Below are 18,884 nucleotides of genomic sequence, written 5' to 3'. Positions count from 1 at the left end.
GAATCTGACCAAGATATGGTTGAATATTCTTTACCACCCAATTTAGAATTATAAATAAGTCCATGATAGATTTGGACCATTTGGACCACTTGTGATCTTCATTGACCAATCATCCAGAAATGACTTAGTAATTATGTCCCATGACATCCATTCGGTATGTACCTCTTCCAAATAAAACTAAGAAAATGGATTCCTGAAGCGATGGCTGCATTTTGTTGTTTCTACTGGTTTAGTTTTCAAAAATCAGTCCCAACAAAGAGCAACTTCAACCAAAACGAATATTTTAGCCTTGCATGGTGGATGAAACCTTCATGGCATGCTAGCGTTGAATATCTCAAAGACTCCAGTGGCAGCCCTACCAGAATCCCTAGCCTTCTCCAAACTAGCGATACCCCCCACCGGAATCCCAAACTATCTCTAATAGGAAGATATACCACCACCAGAACCCTAGCCTTCTCCAACAGTGAGATCTATCCCACCAGAATCCCAAGCCATCTCCAACCGGTAGATATAATCCCACCAGGATCCCTAGCCTTCTCATAGCTAGTGATACCCCCATCGGAATCCATAGCCTTCTCCAACAGGAAGATATGCCCCTGCCAAAATACTTAATCTTCAACAGTGAGATATATCCCACCAGAATCTCTAGCCTACTCCAACAGTGAGATACCCCCCACCAGTATCCCTAACCTTCTCTAACAGGAAGATATATCCCCACCAGAATCAGTAGCCTTCTCCAACAGTTAGGTATACTCCACCACAATACCTAGCCTTTCTCAACAGGAAAATATAACTCCACCAGAATTCTTAGCATTCTCTAACGGTGAGATATATCCCACCAAAATCCCTAACCTTATCCAACAATGATATACTCAACCAGAATAACTAGATAATGAGCCGCCTGCAACGGTGAGATACCCCCTCCAGAATTCCTAGCCTTCTCCAATAGTGAGATACCCCATCAGAATTTCTAGTGCTCTCCAATGATCTAATCTGTTAAGCAGTTTGAAATATAATGTGTATCCATCTAATAGTAGCACGTTGACCAGCTAACGGTTATAGGTACCAGTGTGGGAAGCAATAGGGTACACGTAGCACTGGTGTTTTCGTGTGTCACCGAATACTGGCAAAGGGATGGACTATATATGGGTACTTTGAGTATGAAATGCAATTTCTGACTGTGATCTCAGCACTTCTCCCCCAATCGGCTACCAAGAACCATTCACTTGGTGAAATTCCACTGATACCAACCCTACCAACACCCTTTTTCCCAAAACTTTAGCGAACCCGGATCTCTCCTTGCAAGGTGGCCCTTGGGCGATGAGCACTAGTGCCCAAAATATACCAAATTACACCTTGGACACTGCCAAATTATCTTATTGCCAACACCACCCAATCCATCCAAGCCATAGCCTCTTGCTACCCTTACATTATGGACTTTAGGAGGACAGGGGAGGACAAGAAAACTGGATGACACTGAAATATTTGAGAGATCTCAGCATCTGGTACTTACTGGCTTCCAAAATATCAGTTGTGGATGGAGTTGTTCCTTAAGATAACACAAATACTATCTACCTGTGCTTGATTTACATTCAGCTTTGTTTCCAGCAGAGGGCACTGCTTAAAAACTATCTTGCTGCCTCTCACTCCTACAGGGACTTAAGTACCTCAAAAACGGCCCCTTTTTTTTCTGTCCAGAAAACAAAGCTCAATGCAGGACCAACGCACAACAACGGCAGTCACGTACACTAGCCCTAATCTTCACTATAAATCATAAATACGGTAGATTCAGTGCACCTTCTTATGTCAGACGTCATAGTGTCCTATACAAAAAATATATAATAAAAATCAACAAAAAAAAATTATATTGATACTATAGAATAATTCTGACCGGTCTAGGAAAAGGTAAAGCAATACCATGTATTAAAATGCATCCCAGCAGCCTCTGCAGCAGGGGGAGGCGGCCACCGAGTGAGCGTTGGGTAAATGGTTCTTGGGCGACTCTCTATGCACAAAACACTGGGAGAAGTCACATCACTTGTTACAGTAGAAAAATCACAGTTCTGTTAGCCAAGTCAGTGAAAACACGCACACACAGGTCTTATAAAAAACACAAAAAAAGAAAAAAGATCATTTTTATTCATTTGCAGAAATCACAAGCTTAGATTGCAAGCTCTAGGGAGCCGTTCAGGGGAAAGAAAATCAAGGCGTAAATCTGTAGAGGTGAATTCTCATGCATAGTTATCCTGGCGACGGTTTCCTTTCCATTGAGCACGCTGCTTCTCAGGCCTCAGTGGGGCGGGAAGTGTAGGCGAGTTGGGGCCCATCTCTGGTCATCCTAAGGGCCAATTGGTGCCCCAAGCAAGACATTCCCTAAAGGGTTCAGCATTGCTTATTAACTGATAAGCGAGATTCCATTCTTGCAATACGTTTGCCATAATAAATCAGTGCTGCATGAATGCTTTTGCAATTTAAAGAGAACCGGATGTGGAGCAAATATTAACCTTTTAGCAGCCAATTAATTTGGAGGCTTGCAAGTGCTCCAGGTTTATTTATTTTAGCACTTTTTTTATTTTGTTACATTTCATTACTACTGGTACTAATTTGTACTGCTGTAATGAGTATTTATTGTCACTAAGAGGCAGTGTGAGAGAATAACAGAGGACTTCTGCTTTTAGTTTCTGTATTTTCTGGTAGTAGAGAGAAATCAAAGCATTCCAAGAATTTACAGCACGAGGAGTTCTACCGACTGAGGTCAAAAGCAGAGCAGTTATCTCCAACTAGATAATTCCTTTGAAGCTGCTAATGGATTAAATGTTAGATACCTCAGTAAAGGGAAGTCTCTGGATAATCCAATCCTATCCTCCTCAAGCCCACCAATCCAGCTTTAAAAACACTCTAAGCATATCCAACAAAAGATGGTCACATATGCTGTTGGGGCCGCCCTCCAGTCTATGTATGGGTGTGGCCATGTTTATGGTCTGCACTCATGTATGGCTTTCCTCTGTGCATCAGCAATTTTGTGCTACGGCGCAGGTATGGATCGCACTCGCCCATGTGCAGTACACAGACAGGAGTGTAACCACTAAGAGTATCCCAGCCAGCAGCGGTGAGGTCACAGAGGACAGGAGAACATTCTGGACTATCCAGAAGCTTCCCTGTACGGAGGTAAGTATCTAAAACCTACTTTCCTCCCCTCTCCATAGAGCAAGACAGGCTGCTCTGCATGTGCCCTAGCTGTGTGTTTGTATAAATACCTGTCAAGAACGATCATTGCAACGGATTAGCTTAAAAAACTTTGAACACATGCTAGATCGCTCTCAAGTCAAGGCATACGGTTGGGGCCGCCTCTGCCAAGAAACTTGCATATGTACAGCAGCCTTTGATCCCCCCCCCCCCCTCATGGAGTCAGTGGATAGTATCGGCTGAGGGGCATTGTTCTCTAACTCACCCCGCCCACTCATTCATGCGGTGTTGCCCCTCCTCCCCTCTACATAGCACAGGACTAGAGTTCACTAGACTGCAGGCCAACAGCCTGTCTATACAAGCTCCGCCCCGCACTGTTTCAGCCTCTGACAGTCCTTGCGCCCCTGTGTATGAGGCTTTAGGAAATACAACTCCCCCCCCCCCTTTCCCAATCAGATGAATGAGTGTAAAGGTGGCCACACACACCACACAAATTTTAAATATCTGTTTAATTTAAGAATTGCAATAATTTTTTCTGACAGATTGCAATATTTTTAAAAAATCTGACCAATTGTCAATGTATTAATATACACACCCTAGCAATTTTGTCAGCGTTGTCAGTGTGGTACACACACACGTATGTTAAATTTCTCCCCATGTATGATAAAAAATGATTGGAAACGCTGACAAAATTGCTAGGGTGTGTATATTAATACATTGACAATCTAACACACACCATACAATCTGTACAAAGATTGAAAAAAATATCTGGCATTCCGGATCGATAAAAATCGAAGAAAACGGAAAATCCAATCGGAATTTTTCAGTCGAATTAAAAAGATTGGATCGTTTTTATCGAATTGCCGTAAAATCGGATCATTTTATTGCATCGTGTGTGGCCACCTTAAGGAAGTCACACCCCTAAGGACTGGCTTGCATGGGCATCTCATGGCAGAAGTAATGATGCCTCGTTTAGCCAATGAAAAGTGCTTTTCCGCTACCGAGCAGAAATGTATTGGACATCCTTCACCATGGTTTACTAATGTTTTGCTGTCGTGTTTCGAGTCCCCTAGGGAGATGCAGGGCAGCTCAATGTAGCCATCTTGGACGCTACCCTAATGACACGATCTATCATGGCGTCAACATGGTGTTGATCCGTTTAAAGGGGTTCTGTGGGGGTTGTGCAAGAGAAAAACGGACACTTACCTTGGGCTTCTATCAGCCCGGTGCAGCGGTAATGTCCCACGCCGTCCTCCTCCCATCTGCCGTTCTCCGCCGCCGGCCCCGGTCTAAGCGGCATGGGATCCAACTGCGGCTGCTCTAGAGTGGCCGCGCACCCGCTCGCTTCCGCCTGCGTCATCGGAAGCTTACTGCGCAAGCGCAGTACAAGGCTCCGTTGTACTGCGCCTGTGCAGTAAGCCTCAGATGACGCGAGCGGAGGCACGGCAACGCGCATTATTCGTCTGTATGTCAGACGAATAATAGCCCGGTGCCGGCTGCGGGGAACGGCGGATGGGAGCAGGACGGCGTGGGACATTACCGCTGCACGGGGCTCATAGAAGCCCAAGGTAAGTGTCAGTTTTTCTCTTCCACAACCCCCACAGAACCCCTTTAAAGGGAATGTCCAGGCAAATTAAAAAAATGAGTTTCACTTACCTGGGGCTTCTACCAGCCCCATGCAGCCATCCTGTGCCCTCGCAGTCACTCATTGCTGCTCCAGTCCCCCGCTGGCAGCTTGCCGACCTCGGAGGTCGGCGGGCCGCATTGCTTACATTTTTACGCATTCCCGCTAGTGCAGGAACATTAGCACATACATTAACTATTTCCCCTCCCCCGGGACGAGTAACTACGTCCCTGCAAACTGCCATAACTCTGTGCAGGGACGTAGTTACTACGTCCCTCCCGCCACGCCCCCCCCCCCCCCCACCGCCGATCGCCTGCCGCTAGGTCAATGAATTGGAAAACAAATCCCATTCATTGATCTAATTCCCCGTGTGAATGGCTGCAGCCGTCTATACAGACGGCTCGGCCATTCATTCATTCCGTATGCGTAGTGCTTCCGTTTCCGTACAAACAGTACAGAGCTGAAGTCACTACTGAGGACATCTTGTGGCCAAATTGTAATATTACATCCCCCCTTTTTTTTCAGTTTATTATCCCTAATTACCTTTTTTATTATTATTATTAACCCCTGACCTCCCACACTCCCCTAAAGTTACCATTTTTTTTTTTATTTTTTTTTTTTTAATTAACCACTTAAGGACCGCAGTCTTTTCACCCCTTAAGGACCAGAGCCTTTTTTCCATTCAGACCACTGCAGCTTTAATGGTTTATTGCTCAGTCATACAAGCTACCATCTAAATGAATTTTACCTCCTTTTCTTGTCACTAATACAGCTTTCTTTTGGTGCTATTTGATTGCTCCTGCGATTTTTACTTTTTATTATATTCATCAAAAAAGACATGAATTTTGGCAAAAAAATGATTTTTTTAACTTTCTGTGCTGACATTTTTCAAATAAAGTAAAATTTCTGTATACATGCAGCGCGAAAAATGTGGACAAACATGTTTTTGATTTAAAAAAACCCATTCAGTGTATATTTATTGGTTTGGGTAAAAGTTATAGCGTTTACAAACTATGGTGCAAAAATTGAATTTTCCCATTTTGAAGCATCTCTCTCATTTCTGAGCACCTGTCAGGTTTCATGAGGTGCCAGAATTCCAGGATAGTATAAATACCCCCCAAATGACCCCATTTTGGAAAGAAGACACCCCAAAGTATTCACTTAGAGGCATGGTGAGTTCATAGAAGATTTTATCTTTTGTCACAAGTTAGCGAAAAATGACACTTTGTGACAAAAAAAATAAATAAAAAAAAGTTTCCATTTCTGCTAACTGGTGACAAAAAAAAATGAAATCTGCCACGGACTCACCATGCCCCTCTCTGAATACCTTGAAGTGTCTAGTTTCCAAAATGGGGTCATTTGTGGGGTGTGTTTACTGTCCTGGCATTTTGGGGGGTGCTAAATTGTAAGCACCCCTGTAAAGCCTAAAGGTGCTCATAGGACTTTGGACCCCTTAGCGCACCTAGGCTGCAAAAGAAATGTCACACATGTGGTATCGCCTTACTCAGGAGAAATAGTATAATGTGTTTTGGGGTGTATTTTTACACATACCCATGATGGGTGGGAGAAACATCTCTGTAAATGAGATTTATTTAGATTTTTTTACACACAATTGTCCATTTACAGAGATATTTCTCCCACCCAGCATGGGTATGTGTAAAAATACACCCCAAAACACATTATACTACTTCTCCTGAGTACGGCGATACCACATGTGTGACACTTTTTTGCACCCTAACTGCGCTAAGGGGCCCAAAGTCCTATGAGTACCTTTAGGATTTCACAGGTCATTTTGAGGCATTTATTTTCTAGACTACTCCTCACGGTTTAGGGCCCCTAAAATGCCAGGACAGTATAGGAACCCTACAAGTGACCCCATTTTAGAAAGAAGACACCCCAAGGTATTCCGTTAGTAGTATGGGGAGTTCATAGAAGATTTCATTTTTTTTTCACAAGTTAGCGGAAATTGATTTTTATTGTTTTTTTCACAAAGTGTCATTTTCCACTAACTTGTGACAAAAAATAAAATCGTCTATGAATTCCCCATACACCTAATTGAATACCTTGGGGTGTCTTCTTTCTAAAATGGGGTCACTTGTGGGGTTCCTATAATGCCCTGGCATTTTAGGGGCCCTAAACCGTGAGGAGTAGTCTAGAAACCAAATGCCTCAAAATGACCTGTGAAATTCTAAAGGTACTCATAGGACGTTGGGCCTCTTAGCGCACCTAGGTTGCAAAAAAGTGTCACACATGTGGTATCGCCGTACTCAGGAGAAGTAGTATAATGTGTTTTGGGGTGTATTTTTACACATACCCATGCTGGGTGGGAGAAATATCTCTGTAAATTAAAATGTTTTGATTTTTTTTACACACAATTGTCCCTTTACAGAGAGATTTCTCCCACCCAGCATGGGTATGTGTAAAAATACACCCCAAAACACATTATACTACTTCTCCTGAGTACGGCGATATCACATGTGTGACACTTTTTTGCAGCCTAGGTGCGCTATGGGGCCCAACGTCCTATTCACAGGTCATTTTGAGGCATTTGGTTTCTAGGCTACTCCTCACGGTTTAGGGCCCCTAAAATGCCAGGGAAGTATAGAAACCCCACAAGTGACCCCATTTTAGAAAGAAGACACCCCAAGGTATTCCGTTAGGTGTATGGTGATTTCATAGAAGATTTTATTTTTTTTCACAAGTTAGTGGAAAGTGACACTTTGTGAAAAAAAACAATACAAATCAATTTCCGCTAACTTTTGACAAAAAATAAAATCTTCTATGAACTCGTCATACACCTAACGGAATACCTTGGGGTGTCTTCTTTCTAAAATGGGGTCACTTGTGGGGTTCCTATACTGCCCTGGCATTTTAGGGGCCCAAAACCACGAGGAGTAGTCTGGAAACCAAATGCCTCAAAATGACTGTTCAGGGGTATATGCATCTGCAAATTTTGATGACAGGTGGTCTATGAGGGGCCGAATTTTGTGGAACCGGTCATAAGCAGGGTGGCTTCTTAGATGACAGGTTGTATTGGCACTGAAGTGCAGGAATGTTCTCAAATCGTGACCTGGACATGGCAATTAAGTCGTACCAGCAGTGATCAGAAAAAACAATTCTGTCACTGCGGTGGGGCGGGTGAGGGTTTGGCCGGGTAATCAGAAGCCCGCAGGGGGCATATTAGGGCCTGATCTGATGGGTAGCAGTGACAGGTTCTAGGGAGGATATGAGGGTGTGTGGGGGGGGGGGTGTTCAGGAGCCCCCAGGGGGCAGTTTAGGACCTAATCTAAAAAATAGCGTTGAGATAGTGACAGGGAGTGATTAATGGGTGATTAGGGGGGTGATTGGGTGCAAACAGGTGTCTGAGGGGTGGGCAGGGGGGGGGGGTCTGATGGGTGCAGTGGGCGATCAGGGGGCAGGATCAGTGTGCTTGGGTACTTACTAGGAGGGCTGCAACCTGCCCTGGTGGTCCCTCAATCACTGGGACCACCAGGGCAGGAGGCAGCCTGTATAATACGCTTTGTATACATTACAAAGCGTATTATCCGCTTTACATGCGGCAGATCGGGGGTTAACAACCCGCCGCCGCTGCTAATTGGCTGGCGGGTTGACGTCGCGGGTGGGCACATCCAGCGTGCAATCCCCGGCCAGCTAGTCCGCAACGAGCCGCCGCCGATCGGCGTATTGCGGTCGTTGCGGGCTCCACTTTGCCGCCGCCCCTAGGTAGGGGCGGTCGGCAAGTGGTTAAAATCACAATGCAGTAAAATATATAGATATATATATATATATATAGATATATCGAGATATATATAGATAGATAGATAGATAGATAGATCTATAGATAGATAGATAGATAGATCTATAGATAGATAGATAGATAGATAGATCTATAGATAGATAGATAGATAGATCTATATATATATATAGATAGATCTATATATATATATATATATATAGATCTATATATATATATATATATAGATCTATATATATATATATATATAGATCTATATATATATATATATATAGATCTATCTATCTATCTATCTATATAGATCTATCTATCTATCTATCTATATAGATCTATCTATCTATCTATCTATATAGATCTATCTATCTATCTATCTATCTATCTATCTATATATATATATATATATATATAGATAGATCTATCTATATATATATATATATATATATAGATAGATCTATATATATATATATATATATATATATAGATAGATCTATATATATATATATATATATATATATAGATAGATCTATATATATATATATATAGATAGATCTATATATATATATATATATATATATATATATATATATATATATATATATATATATATATATATATATATATATATATATATATATATATATATATATATATATAGATAGATCTATATATATATAGATAGATCTATATATATATATATATATAGATAGATCTATATATATATATATATATATATATAGATAGATCTATATATATATATATAGATAGATCTATATATATATATAGATAGATCTATATATATATATATATATATAGATAGATCTATATATAGATATATATATATATAGGTGGTTGGGAGGGGGATCAAGGGATACATGGGGGGGGAGTGCTGGATAAAAAAAAGTCTTTTTTTTATACTAAAATCGCACAGCCTGTCACGGCTGCAGGCTGTGCGTCTCTCCCTGTCACACAAGATCCACAGTGACAGGGAGAGGGAGGCGGAGAGGGAGGCGGAACGGCAACTATGTTGCCTTTCAGAGGGTGATCGCTGTGATTGGCTCACAGCGATCACACGGCAGGGAGCCAATCAGTGACGGCTCCTGCCGATACCCGGAAGCCTTAGCTGTCATAAGACAGCTAAGTGCAGCCGGTTCGGTGCGCGCGATCGCGGCGGGGAGCGGCGGCGCCGGTGATAGAGATCTACGCCCTGCCAGCCAGGAGCCCATCAAAACAGGGCGTAGATCTCTATCACCTCGGTCCTTAAGTGGTTAAAAAAAAAAATTACAAAATTAAAAAAAATACATAAATAGTTACCTTAGGGACTGAACTTTTTTAATATGTATACAAAAACTGTATACTACAATTACTTTATAAATTATGGGCCTGTAATTGGGGATAGACGCAAAACTTAAAAAATGCACCTTTATTTCCAAATGAAATATTGGCGCCATACATTGTACTAGGGAAAAAGTTTAAACGTTGCAATAAACGATACAAACGGGAAAATAAAATGTGTGGGTTTTAATTACGGTAGCATGTTTCATTTTGAAAATATAATGGCTGAAAACTGAGAAATGTTTTTTTTTCAATTTTTTTCTTATTCTTCTTATTAAAACTGAGTTAGAAGAAAATAATTTTTAGCAAAAAGTACCCCCCAAAGAAAGCCTATACAGTGGCAAAAAAAACAAGATATAGATTGTTTCGCTGTAATAAGTAGTAATAAAGTTATAGGTGAATGAATGGAAGGAGCGCTGACGGGTGAAAACTGCTCTGGTTTTTTGAGCAGAAAAACCCTTTGAGGTGAAGAGGTTAATATGCATTTCTGGTTCATTACGTAAAAATGTACGCATTGAACCAGTAACGCGTAAAAATGTAAGTGTTAATGTTCCTGCACTAGCGGGAATGCGTAAAAATGTACGCAATGCATCCCGCCGACCTTCGAGGTCGGCAAGCTGCCAGCGGGGGACTGGAGCAGCAGTGATTGACTACATGGGCACAGGATGGCTGCATGGGGCTGGTAGAAGCACCAGGTAAGTGAAACTCATTTTTTTTATTTTGCTTGAACCTTCCCTTTAAAACCAGAATTTTGTTGCCCGCTGGAAAAGCCACTATTAAAGCAGACCTGAACTCTTGCACAGGACAGGAAAACAGAGAAATTCACCCTGTGTGTATTTAGACGGTTTAACCTGTCTTACTCCCCCTGTTGTGGCCATGACTAATCACAACTGTAATTTCATCCCTCAGCTGTGTTCGCTCAAGAATCTCGGCAGCGCAGCTAAATTTGTAAACACAGGATGTTAACCCTATGTTGGCTTCCACAAAAGCAGGAAGTAGAAACACTGCAGGATTTGTACCAGCTGTAACAAAGAAATGTTATTATGCTGTTGCTTATCTTTTAAAGCAGGGCGAAAGTTTTGAGTTCAGGTCCGCTATAACGCCACACAGAAGCCCTTGTGAAATAGCACTTAAAGATAATCCTTTAACAAATGGCCGTTAAGTGCCTATAAAGAGCATCAGAGAGAGCGCTCAAGTTTTCTTTTCAGGCTACAAGTGGCTGCAATTATCTAATCAGCAAAGTACAAATCAAAGCCAATTACTAGCTTAATTAACCATTCAATACTACCTCTACTGAACTCCAGTGATTCTGATAAGGCCGCTGTTCTGCTGCTCAGATGTTAACAGATAACTGGACCGGCTAGGTGTTACAATATGTACGGACGTTAACAGCTTTGTCACCCGAAACGGTCGTCTGTGATCATATTTGCACATGTATGTAGATTCCCACTGAGGATTTTCCCCAACGTTACACTACACTATTATCCACGCCTTCCCATCATGTAACCAGTAGTCGTTTATTAGAATTCCATCACTAAAGGGAACCTAAACTGAGAAGAATATGGGTTTTTCCTTTTAAAGTAATAGCAGTTGCCTGACTCTCCTGCTGATCCTGTGTCTCTAATACATTTAGCCACAGCCCCTCAACAAGCATGCAGATCAGGTGCTCTGACTGGAGTCAGACTGAATCAGCTGCAGGCTTGTTTCAGGTGTGTGATTCAGCCACTACTGCAGCCAAAGATATCAGCAGGGCTGCCAGGCAACTGGTATTGTTTAAAAGGAAATATCCATATTCCTCTCAGTTAATGTTCACTTTAGGAACTACATATCTGCCATGGTTATTTTGTTCCTCGACCCAGCAGATGGCGCTCTAGGCAAACTTATGCAGCAGCTATTCTGCATCCTGTCAACCAGGAAAAAAAAAAAAAAAGACGGCGTTAGTGGCAGTAGCGCCACACCCCAACTCATATGTCACAGTGGGAGGATCAGACAGGGACCCAGACTACTCCCCCATCATGACATCACTGAACATTTTGGGAGCCCTGTGAGTATTGGGAAGGGTTTAAGGTGGGAGAAACCATCTTTAAGGAGGAGAGAGCCTAAAAAGTTGAAAAGTGTAGTCATTAAAGTTACATCAAACTTTATAAAATGCTCTGTAAAAATGTATAATTATTATGCGTTGTGATGGATTATTGTGGCAATGTGTGGAAAGCTACGTGGAGGAGCAGTGGAATTTGTTTATTTTTCAGGGGTGTCCTTCCTATAACGGACAGCAGGAAAGCTCATCAGGGTATCCAAAGGCCAGATTTACCAAATGAGCCCCAAAGCTTTTAAACAGCCCCTCAGCAGCTTGAGAGGCAGCGCGTTCCATTGGAAGAGGAAGCCAGGAGCACACAGAGGCAATGCGGGGTTAAACGCTCACACGCATGCACTTCATTCCGTAGGAGGAGCTAAGGCAGGACTGCAACGTCCCCAGAAGTGATCAACACTCTGGTAAGAAGTCTCTGCGCGAGAGACAAAATGAAGATTATTGTAACCAATAAAGAAGACTAGCTGGTGAATTGCCCCAAATTCATATCAACCAGATGCTTGCTTGCTGCAGTCCCCAACGTTCAATGCTAAAAATGGATCATTGCCATTGGGCCATTTTGGACCCAACTTTATGAGCCAATAAAAACCGTATAAGATTCAAAAAGGGCAAGTAGTACTAGGGAAGCTCATCGAGATGCTAAGAATTCAGAGTTGATGCAAAAATAAAATGTATACAGCTTAAAAATGGTTGGACAAAAACATTTTTTTCAAAAAAAAAACAAACAAATCGGCCGCGGTTGCATTTGATCCAATTCCAGGCTGCAAAAAAGTTTACATAAAATTTGTGTCAACTCATAATTTTAACTATCTCATTGACTACTAGTTTTGAGTTTTCACCAATAGCAATTCATCTCTGCACTTCTGATACTAACCTTCACCAATTCATACATAGCAAAAAGTTACAAAAATTTTGAATCAGGAGACTTAAAATTAAATACTAAAACTAACGGAAGCCCAGGTAAAATAATGTAAGAAAGTGATGTCCTTGCATTTCTTAGGAGGTCAAGCCCCTGTCCCTCTAATGCGGATGACCAGTTGTGAGACGCTTATATATAAAATCTATAGGCTATTACTACATAGACACCCCCAAATCCTTTCCTGAATGATCTCACCTTATGGGGGTGCGCCTCACCCAATAATATAATATATTGGCCAAACTAGTGGCAGCAGGGCCAAGATAATACTGAAGCTCTATGGTACGTATAAGCAGTCTATGGGGTCCAGCCCATGTATATACAGTGTAAATGTATTCCATAAATAGGCATTTCAGCACAAAAGATATATATGTTTAATCAGGGCTTTTCAGGACAAGCTGGGGCTTGTAGTACATCTACAGGTAGAGTAATATAGTCTGCTATAAGGACTTGTGTATTCATTCCACCAACAGTGTTTGAAGTGCAGCTGTCACGGCAAAGAGCCTTGGAAGTGGCCATTATAGTGCTCAAACCGTTTGTGGTCTGGCCATGGTACCAATCTTTCTTCCGACATTTTGAGACCCCCTGCTGGAGCAAGAGGATAGGAGTACGAGTAAAAGAAAGACGTAAATTCCTTCCAATAATTGAAGGTTAAATCGATTTACATAAAGAGACAGGACCAATATGTTTCACGGCCCCTGGCACTTACTTATGGAATTTCGATACATCAGAAATATCTAACCCCCCTAATCTCCATGCTTACTCCAGTCGAGTCATTAGAGATGTGCTATTAACAGATCCAGAGATGGTTCCGATCAGAAAACAAGCAATTTTTATCAAAAATGACAGGAACCATGGCTGTCCCAGGGCAGGTTTTCCATAAGGCACCGTAGGCAAGTGCCAACAGGCGCCTTAAGTAGGAGAGGCGCCCCCCCCTTCCTCATATCACTGACCTCAGGAGCTTATACCCTAAGCCTTGTCTCATGGCACTAAGGATGATATGAGACAGTGATTAGAGTGTAAGATTCTAAGGACAGTTAGTGACATAAGGCAGGGATTAGAGTTCAGAATGTTTTCACTTGGGGGTGTGGCCTGTATTCAGGGGGGGGGGGGGGTTTAGGGGGCCAGAACTCTTGTGCCTACAGGCCTCTGAGTTGTAAAATGTGGCCCTGTTGTCCGTATGTCTCTTATAACAGTTGTACTTCAGCACTTACAAGTCAACAAAAGCAACTCATACCAGTCATAACACAGCCAGATATATTTTTAATTACAAACATCACAGTCCAGATAAATAATCATTTAAATGAAGTCATAATAACAGCGACCATCTGTGACATCACAACAGAAGACCTTCATTTCACGTCTGTTGGAATGGGGGACGGATGAATCGATGGCATTTTACTGAGGCCACCTAAAACTGCTTAAATTTACTATGGTTGTCCAGGGCCTGACCACGCTGGAGAATCTTACGTTTCCCAACACACTTAGATTGGAAGTTTTTAATTTATTTTATAGACAAGCAAACCCAAACTAAACAGGGCAAATGGTTAAATGGTAGAAGGAATATCTGTTTCATTGGCCAAATGTGATTGCCAAACTCCACTGCAGCTCTCAGCCTCTCCACCTTGAATGTAGTTGGTGGGCGGGTCATTTAGGTGAGACCATGTGATGCTCAAGGTAGGAAGAACAGATTCAAGACTATATACAGTAATTCCTGCACTATAGTAAAAAAGGAGGAAGGGACAAAGGGTGGTCATGAGGGTGGTGACAAAGGCAGTGAGCATGAAAATAGAGACCACACCTGTCCTGCCTGATACTATTAGCTGGATCTGTCAGCAGAACTTGCATGTGTTGAGGGACACATGAAGGCACTATTGCTTAACAGATTAAGCACATGGAAGGGAGAGAAGCAGTTGGGAAGTTTGCAATCCTGTAGCTTATCCATATGTAATTTTGTGTAAGTGAAGTGGGTGGGGCAACATGTCAATCTGCACTAGCACCCTCTACTGGATGGAGGACATGAACTTGTAGTCCACAGGAAGCACATAAGGGGCAATTTTGACACCATAACCTGCTAACAGGATTGGTGCACAGCTGCAGGAAAGCACAGCTAAATAATGCGTTTACAAATCTTGACAGATGAAGTTCCCCAAAAATTCATTTTATACAAATCTGCATGATTGCTTTGAGAATTTTGCCTTGATCGAGTTTGGGTTCAGTTAGCTTTAAATTGTCAGCGACGTTATGCAAGTCCTTGCTTGAGTCATATTAGATCATAGCAAGAATCGCTCATTGGTTAGTGAAACAATGGTCATGTGCTCACAAGTTGTATGCACACTAGTTTAGTGAGATATCTTTGGACAAACTGAGGTTGTCCTGGATTTCTTGCGGAAAAATTCTCACAGCAGGTGCATGCATGCAACTCATCGCAAGACTGCCATTTTACTAACCTTTAAGCAATCCTTGCTACGATCGGACATGACCCTGGCACTGGTTGCAAACCTTTGCAACTTTTTTGGGTTCAAAATCTGAGCTAGGTTCGCTTGATTACTTATATTCTCCAGTTGTCTTCAGCTCTGGTGACCCCTAGCAAATGATGCCTCCAGTGAAGAGTGGCGGTGGCAGACAACAGTCAGCAGTGGGTATCTGGGTTCTCAGGGGGGGGGGGGGGGGGTGACAAGAGGGGACCACAGCACTTCATGAGGCAGGTAGTATTGTCGGGTAATATCCCATCCCATCCAGGGGATGGTGGGCGAGAAGGATAGATTTTGGAGGACGCTGCAGCTTTCGTAAGCAAAACCATCTCCATTGTGGCCCTTTTGTAACCTGACAAAAGTCAATGGGAACCGCAGCAAAGCAGCAAAATACCACACGGCATAACAGAGTATTAAATGTTAAAAAAAAAAAAACTTAGCTAAAATGTTTTATTGAATGAAATACCCAGCTATGAAGAGCTACTCGGACTTTCTTGTCCCAGAAAATTCCAAAATAACCTATCAGGCATGGAAATGTTGCTGGTGAAAGCAATCAGGACGTGCTGACGGCTTCTTAAAATAAAAAAAATAAAAAATTAAAAGCTTACCACCAGCCAGTTTTTTTTTCTTACTTTTCTGGTTTTGGATTGAGTAGGGAAGAGCAGGAACCTCTGTTTTTTTTTTTTTTATAATGGTCACTTCCTGCCTCAAGATTTGGTGGCCACTAAAAAAGGAAGTGAGAGCAAACTGCTTTCACAAACTGCAAAAAAAAACCAAAACACATTTTAGGAAATGGTGAAGAATGGAACCTCTTACATTTTTTTCAACTGTCCTTCTCCCTTTTTTTGGCAATCCTTTCTACTCACTTGCTATCTGTGTCACACAGGAAGTAGGCCCAGATTTACCTCACAGAAGCCTGTAGGCACAGAACTCCTGGCACCCTAGACTTCACCTTCCATGAACCTACAAACAGGGCCGGAGCTACCATAGGAAAAATGGGTAATTGCCCCAGGGCCCCAGAGCCTGTAGGGGCCCCCAGGTTGTCCCTCCCCCATCTTAACTGTTGCTCCCCAGGGACTTTGCAGAGTCTGTTAAATTGGGAGGTGATTGGGGGAGGGTCAGCAGCCAGCTAAGGGGCCCAGGAGGGAAATTTGGCTGCAACAAAGAGCCTGTAATGACGCTTTTTGGTTCGGGGGGGTGTCTGTTGGGGGGCCGCCAGGCTAATTTTGCCCTAGGGCCCAATTGTTACTTGAACCGGCCCTGCCTACAAACCCTCAAACTGCACTGCCAGTGTGCTGGCTGGCCCAGCTGTCACTTCCCTTGCCGGTCATAGGTAGCTACAGGTGCCTGTTTGTATTAGGTAGCCAGAAGTACTCTCAGTATTAAGTAACTAGAGGTGCCCCCAAGTATTAGGTAGCTAGAGGAACCTCAGAATTAAGCAGCTAGAGGTTCCCCTGACTGAAGGGAGATCTTGTCAGTGAAATGCTGAGAGCGGGGAGAGTAACCTCTCATTTACACTCTCATCAGGACTCTGCAGAGAAAAGCAGGGAGGGAAGCACTCTCGCAGGGAAGTAAGCCGCCTTTCCATCATCAGGCGCCTGTAGGCATGTGCCTACTGTGCCTTATGGCAAATCCAGCCCTGAGAAGAAGGACACAAAAAAGGGACAACCAGAAAGAAAAAGAAACCTGAGATATTTTGATATTTCCACACTCCAGTAAATAAATTAGGGTGTTTGTACAACCATCTGTGTGCAATCAAGAGATTACTTTTAACGTTCGATCATCTCGCAGGGGATAGGAAATTGAGGAAGACAGTGACCAAAGTAAAATCCCAACAGATGTTGCAAGTCCTCCTAACTACATCCAAACTTCAAAAATAGATGTATGTAGGTCTGGCTGGAGACTCAATTCATGCAACAATTTTAAGTGATTGCTAAAGACTAGGGATGGCCGATGAGAGGTCAAGAATAAGAGTTTTTGTCAAATCTCTGTTATGCAAATTTAACCAGCTGGAAAACTGACCAATTACATGCAGCATCTGATTGGTCCATCACCAAGCTGCATAACACCTACATAAAATTGACATAATATTCACATTAACTTGTAATTATTATCATCTCATTGACCATCCCTGGTGAGGACAGGTCATCCTTTTGTTCTTGACATATTTGCATAAAATAATGACTTCAATGAATTTATTACCTTCATGTCTGAAACCCCCAAAACTGATGAACTGGTTACACACATAAATTAATCATTTTCAGTGTTTCTTGGGGGCTTTTATTCACTTCACACTATAAAGACACGTGGAGACAGTGAGGCCTCATAGGAGAACACAAGCCCAGTTACAGAATAGGACCCGCCACATTGGGGTACGCTGGATGATGGAAGCATTGACCTTGAAAACTGGGGACAGCACAGCTAGAATGTCACCTGCCGCCACGTGCCATAAGATGCAAACTGTACATAAAAATATCATTCATGACTTCATGTGCCAAACGGCCTTTAAAAACAACGACTTTAACGAACACTATATTTGTTGATAGGAGCTTCTGTTATATATCATTTGTAAATATAATCATTTGACAGTCTTTTCTTAAATTACTTTTCTTGCTTTTCTCTGGTTTCCTTTTTTTCACACGTGATTTCTGAGACATGGCACACTACGTCTGGAGAAATATGACGGATGAACACGCTACGTCATGAGTCGGTATGGATGCACGTGCGCCCTTCGCCAGCACGAGCCGGCGGCTGAGAACGTAGCCCATCGATTCCCTAGGAAAGAGAAATGCCGCCGGACAAAACGATAGATCTCCCTTTCTTAGTGAATCAATGTGGGAGAAGGAGTTGGAAACCGCCAGGGTTGGCGACACCTACATTGAAAAAGATGGGATTTTGGCATTCCTAACCTAAAATATGGCCGCCCTCCAGATCTCAACCTGTAACAGACTGAAAGGTTGACCTGAACTCGTTGGGAACTGGGTTCATAAAAAAAAAAAATTAATAATGAAACACACACTTTAGCATTCCAGGAACTGCATCTACTCAACAACACCTAACCTGGAGACTAAAGTCAACTGAACCTTAGAAAGGTGACACTTGTAGGGTTTAGCTGTTCAGAGGGTAGGCCGGGTGGATCATTTTCACAGAAAATTTGCTTTTTTTTGTATCCCCGAGATCAGGAGGTTTCACTGGAGCCTCTCTGTAAAGTTCTCTGGGAAGACTCCTCGATGCTCTTCAAAATCCTTGTTTTGTTGCCAGTCGGTCTCCTTAATGCCCATAAGCCAGCCTTCATCCTGGAAGATAGTGGAGACTGTGTCAGATCCAATCAGATTGCAGAGTTAAAATTGAAGGGTGTAGCCGTGCATGGGACAGGAAATTGAGGAAGACCTCCTTTCCCAGGTACAACCACAGTAAAACCCCAACAGATGTTGAAAGTCCTAACTACATCCAAACTTCAGAAATATGTAGACCAAGATGTAGATCGGGTGCTCAGACAACAGAGTGTA

At 42.5% G+C, this 18,884-nt stretch overlaps 1 protein-coding gene across 13 annotated transcripts in view; it reads right to left on the bottom strand.

The window, feature by feature from the left end:
- Positions 1-14,144: 14,144 nt before the first annotated feature.
- BIN1 (bridging integrator 1) overlaps positions 14,145-18,884 on the bottom strand; it is a 181,206-nt gene continuing 176,466 nt past the window's right edge. For 12 of the 13 annotated variants that reach the window (XM_068246116.1, XM_068246117.1, XM_068246118.1 and 9 more), the window contains one exon: positions 14,145-18,671. In XM_068246116.1, coding sequence (XP_068102217.1) covers positions 18,564-18,671 — 108 coding nt within the window. In that variant the 3' untranslated portion in view covers positions 14,145-18,563. The remainder of the gene's footprint in view (positions 18,672-18,884) is intronic. The other variant, XR_011022888.1, reaches the window with a different exon arrangement.

The sequence above is a fragment of the Hyperolius riggenbachi genome, chromosome 7 (genome assembly GCF_040937935.1).
Source record: "Hyperolius riggenbachi isolate aHypRig1 chromosome 7, aHypRig1.pri, whole genome shotgun sequence".
Lineage (NCBI taxonomy): Eukaryota > Metazoa > Chordata > Amphibia > Anura > Hyperoliidae > Hyperolius > Hyperolius riggenbachi.
This window is presented reverse-complemented; position numbering and strand designations above follow the sequence as displayed.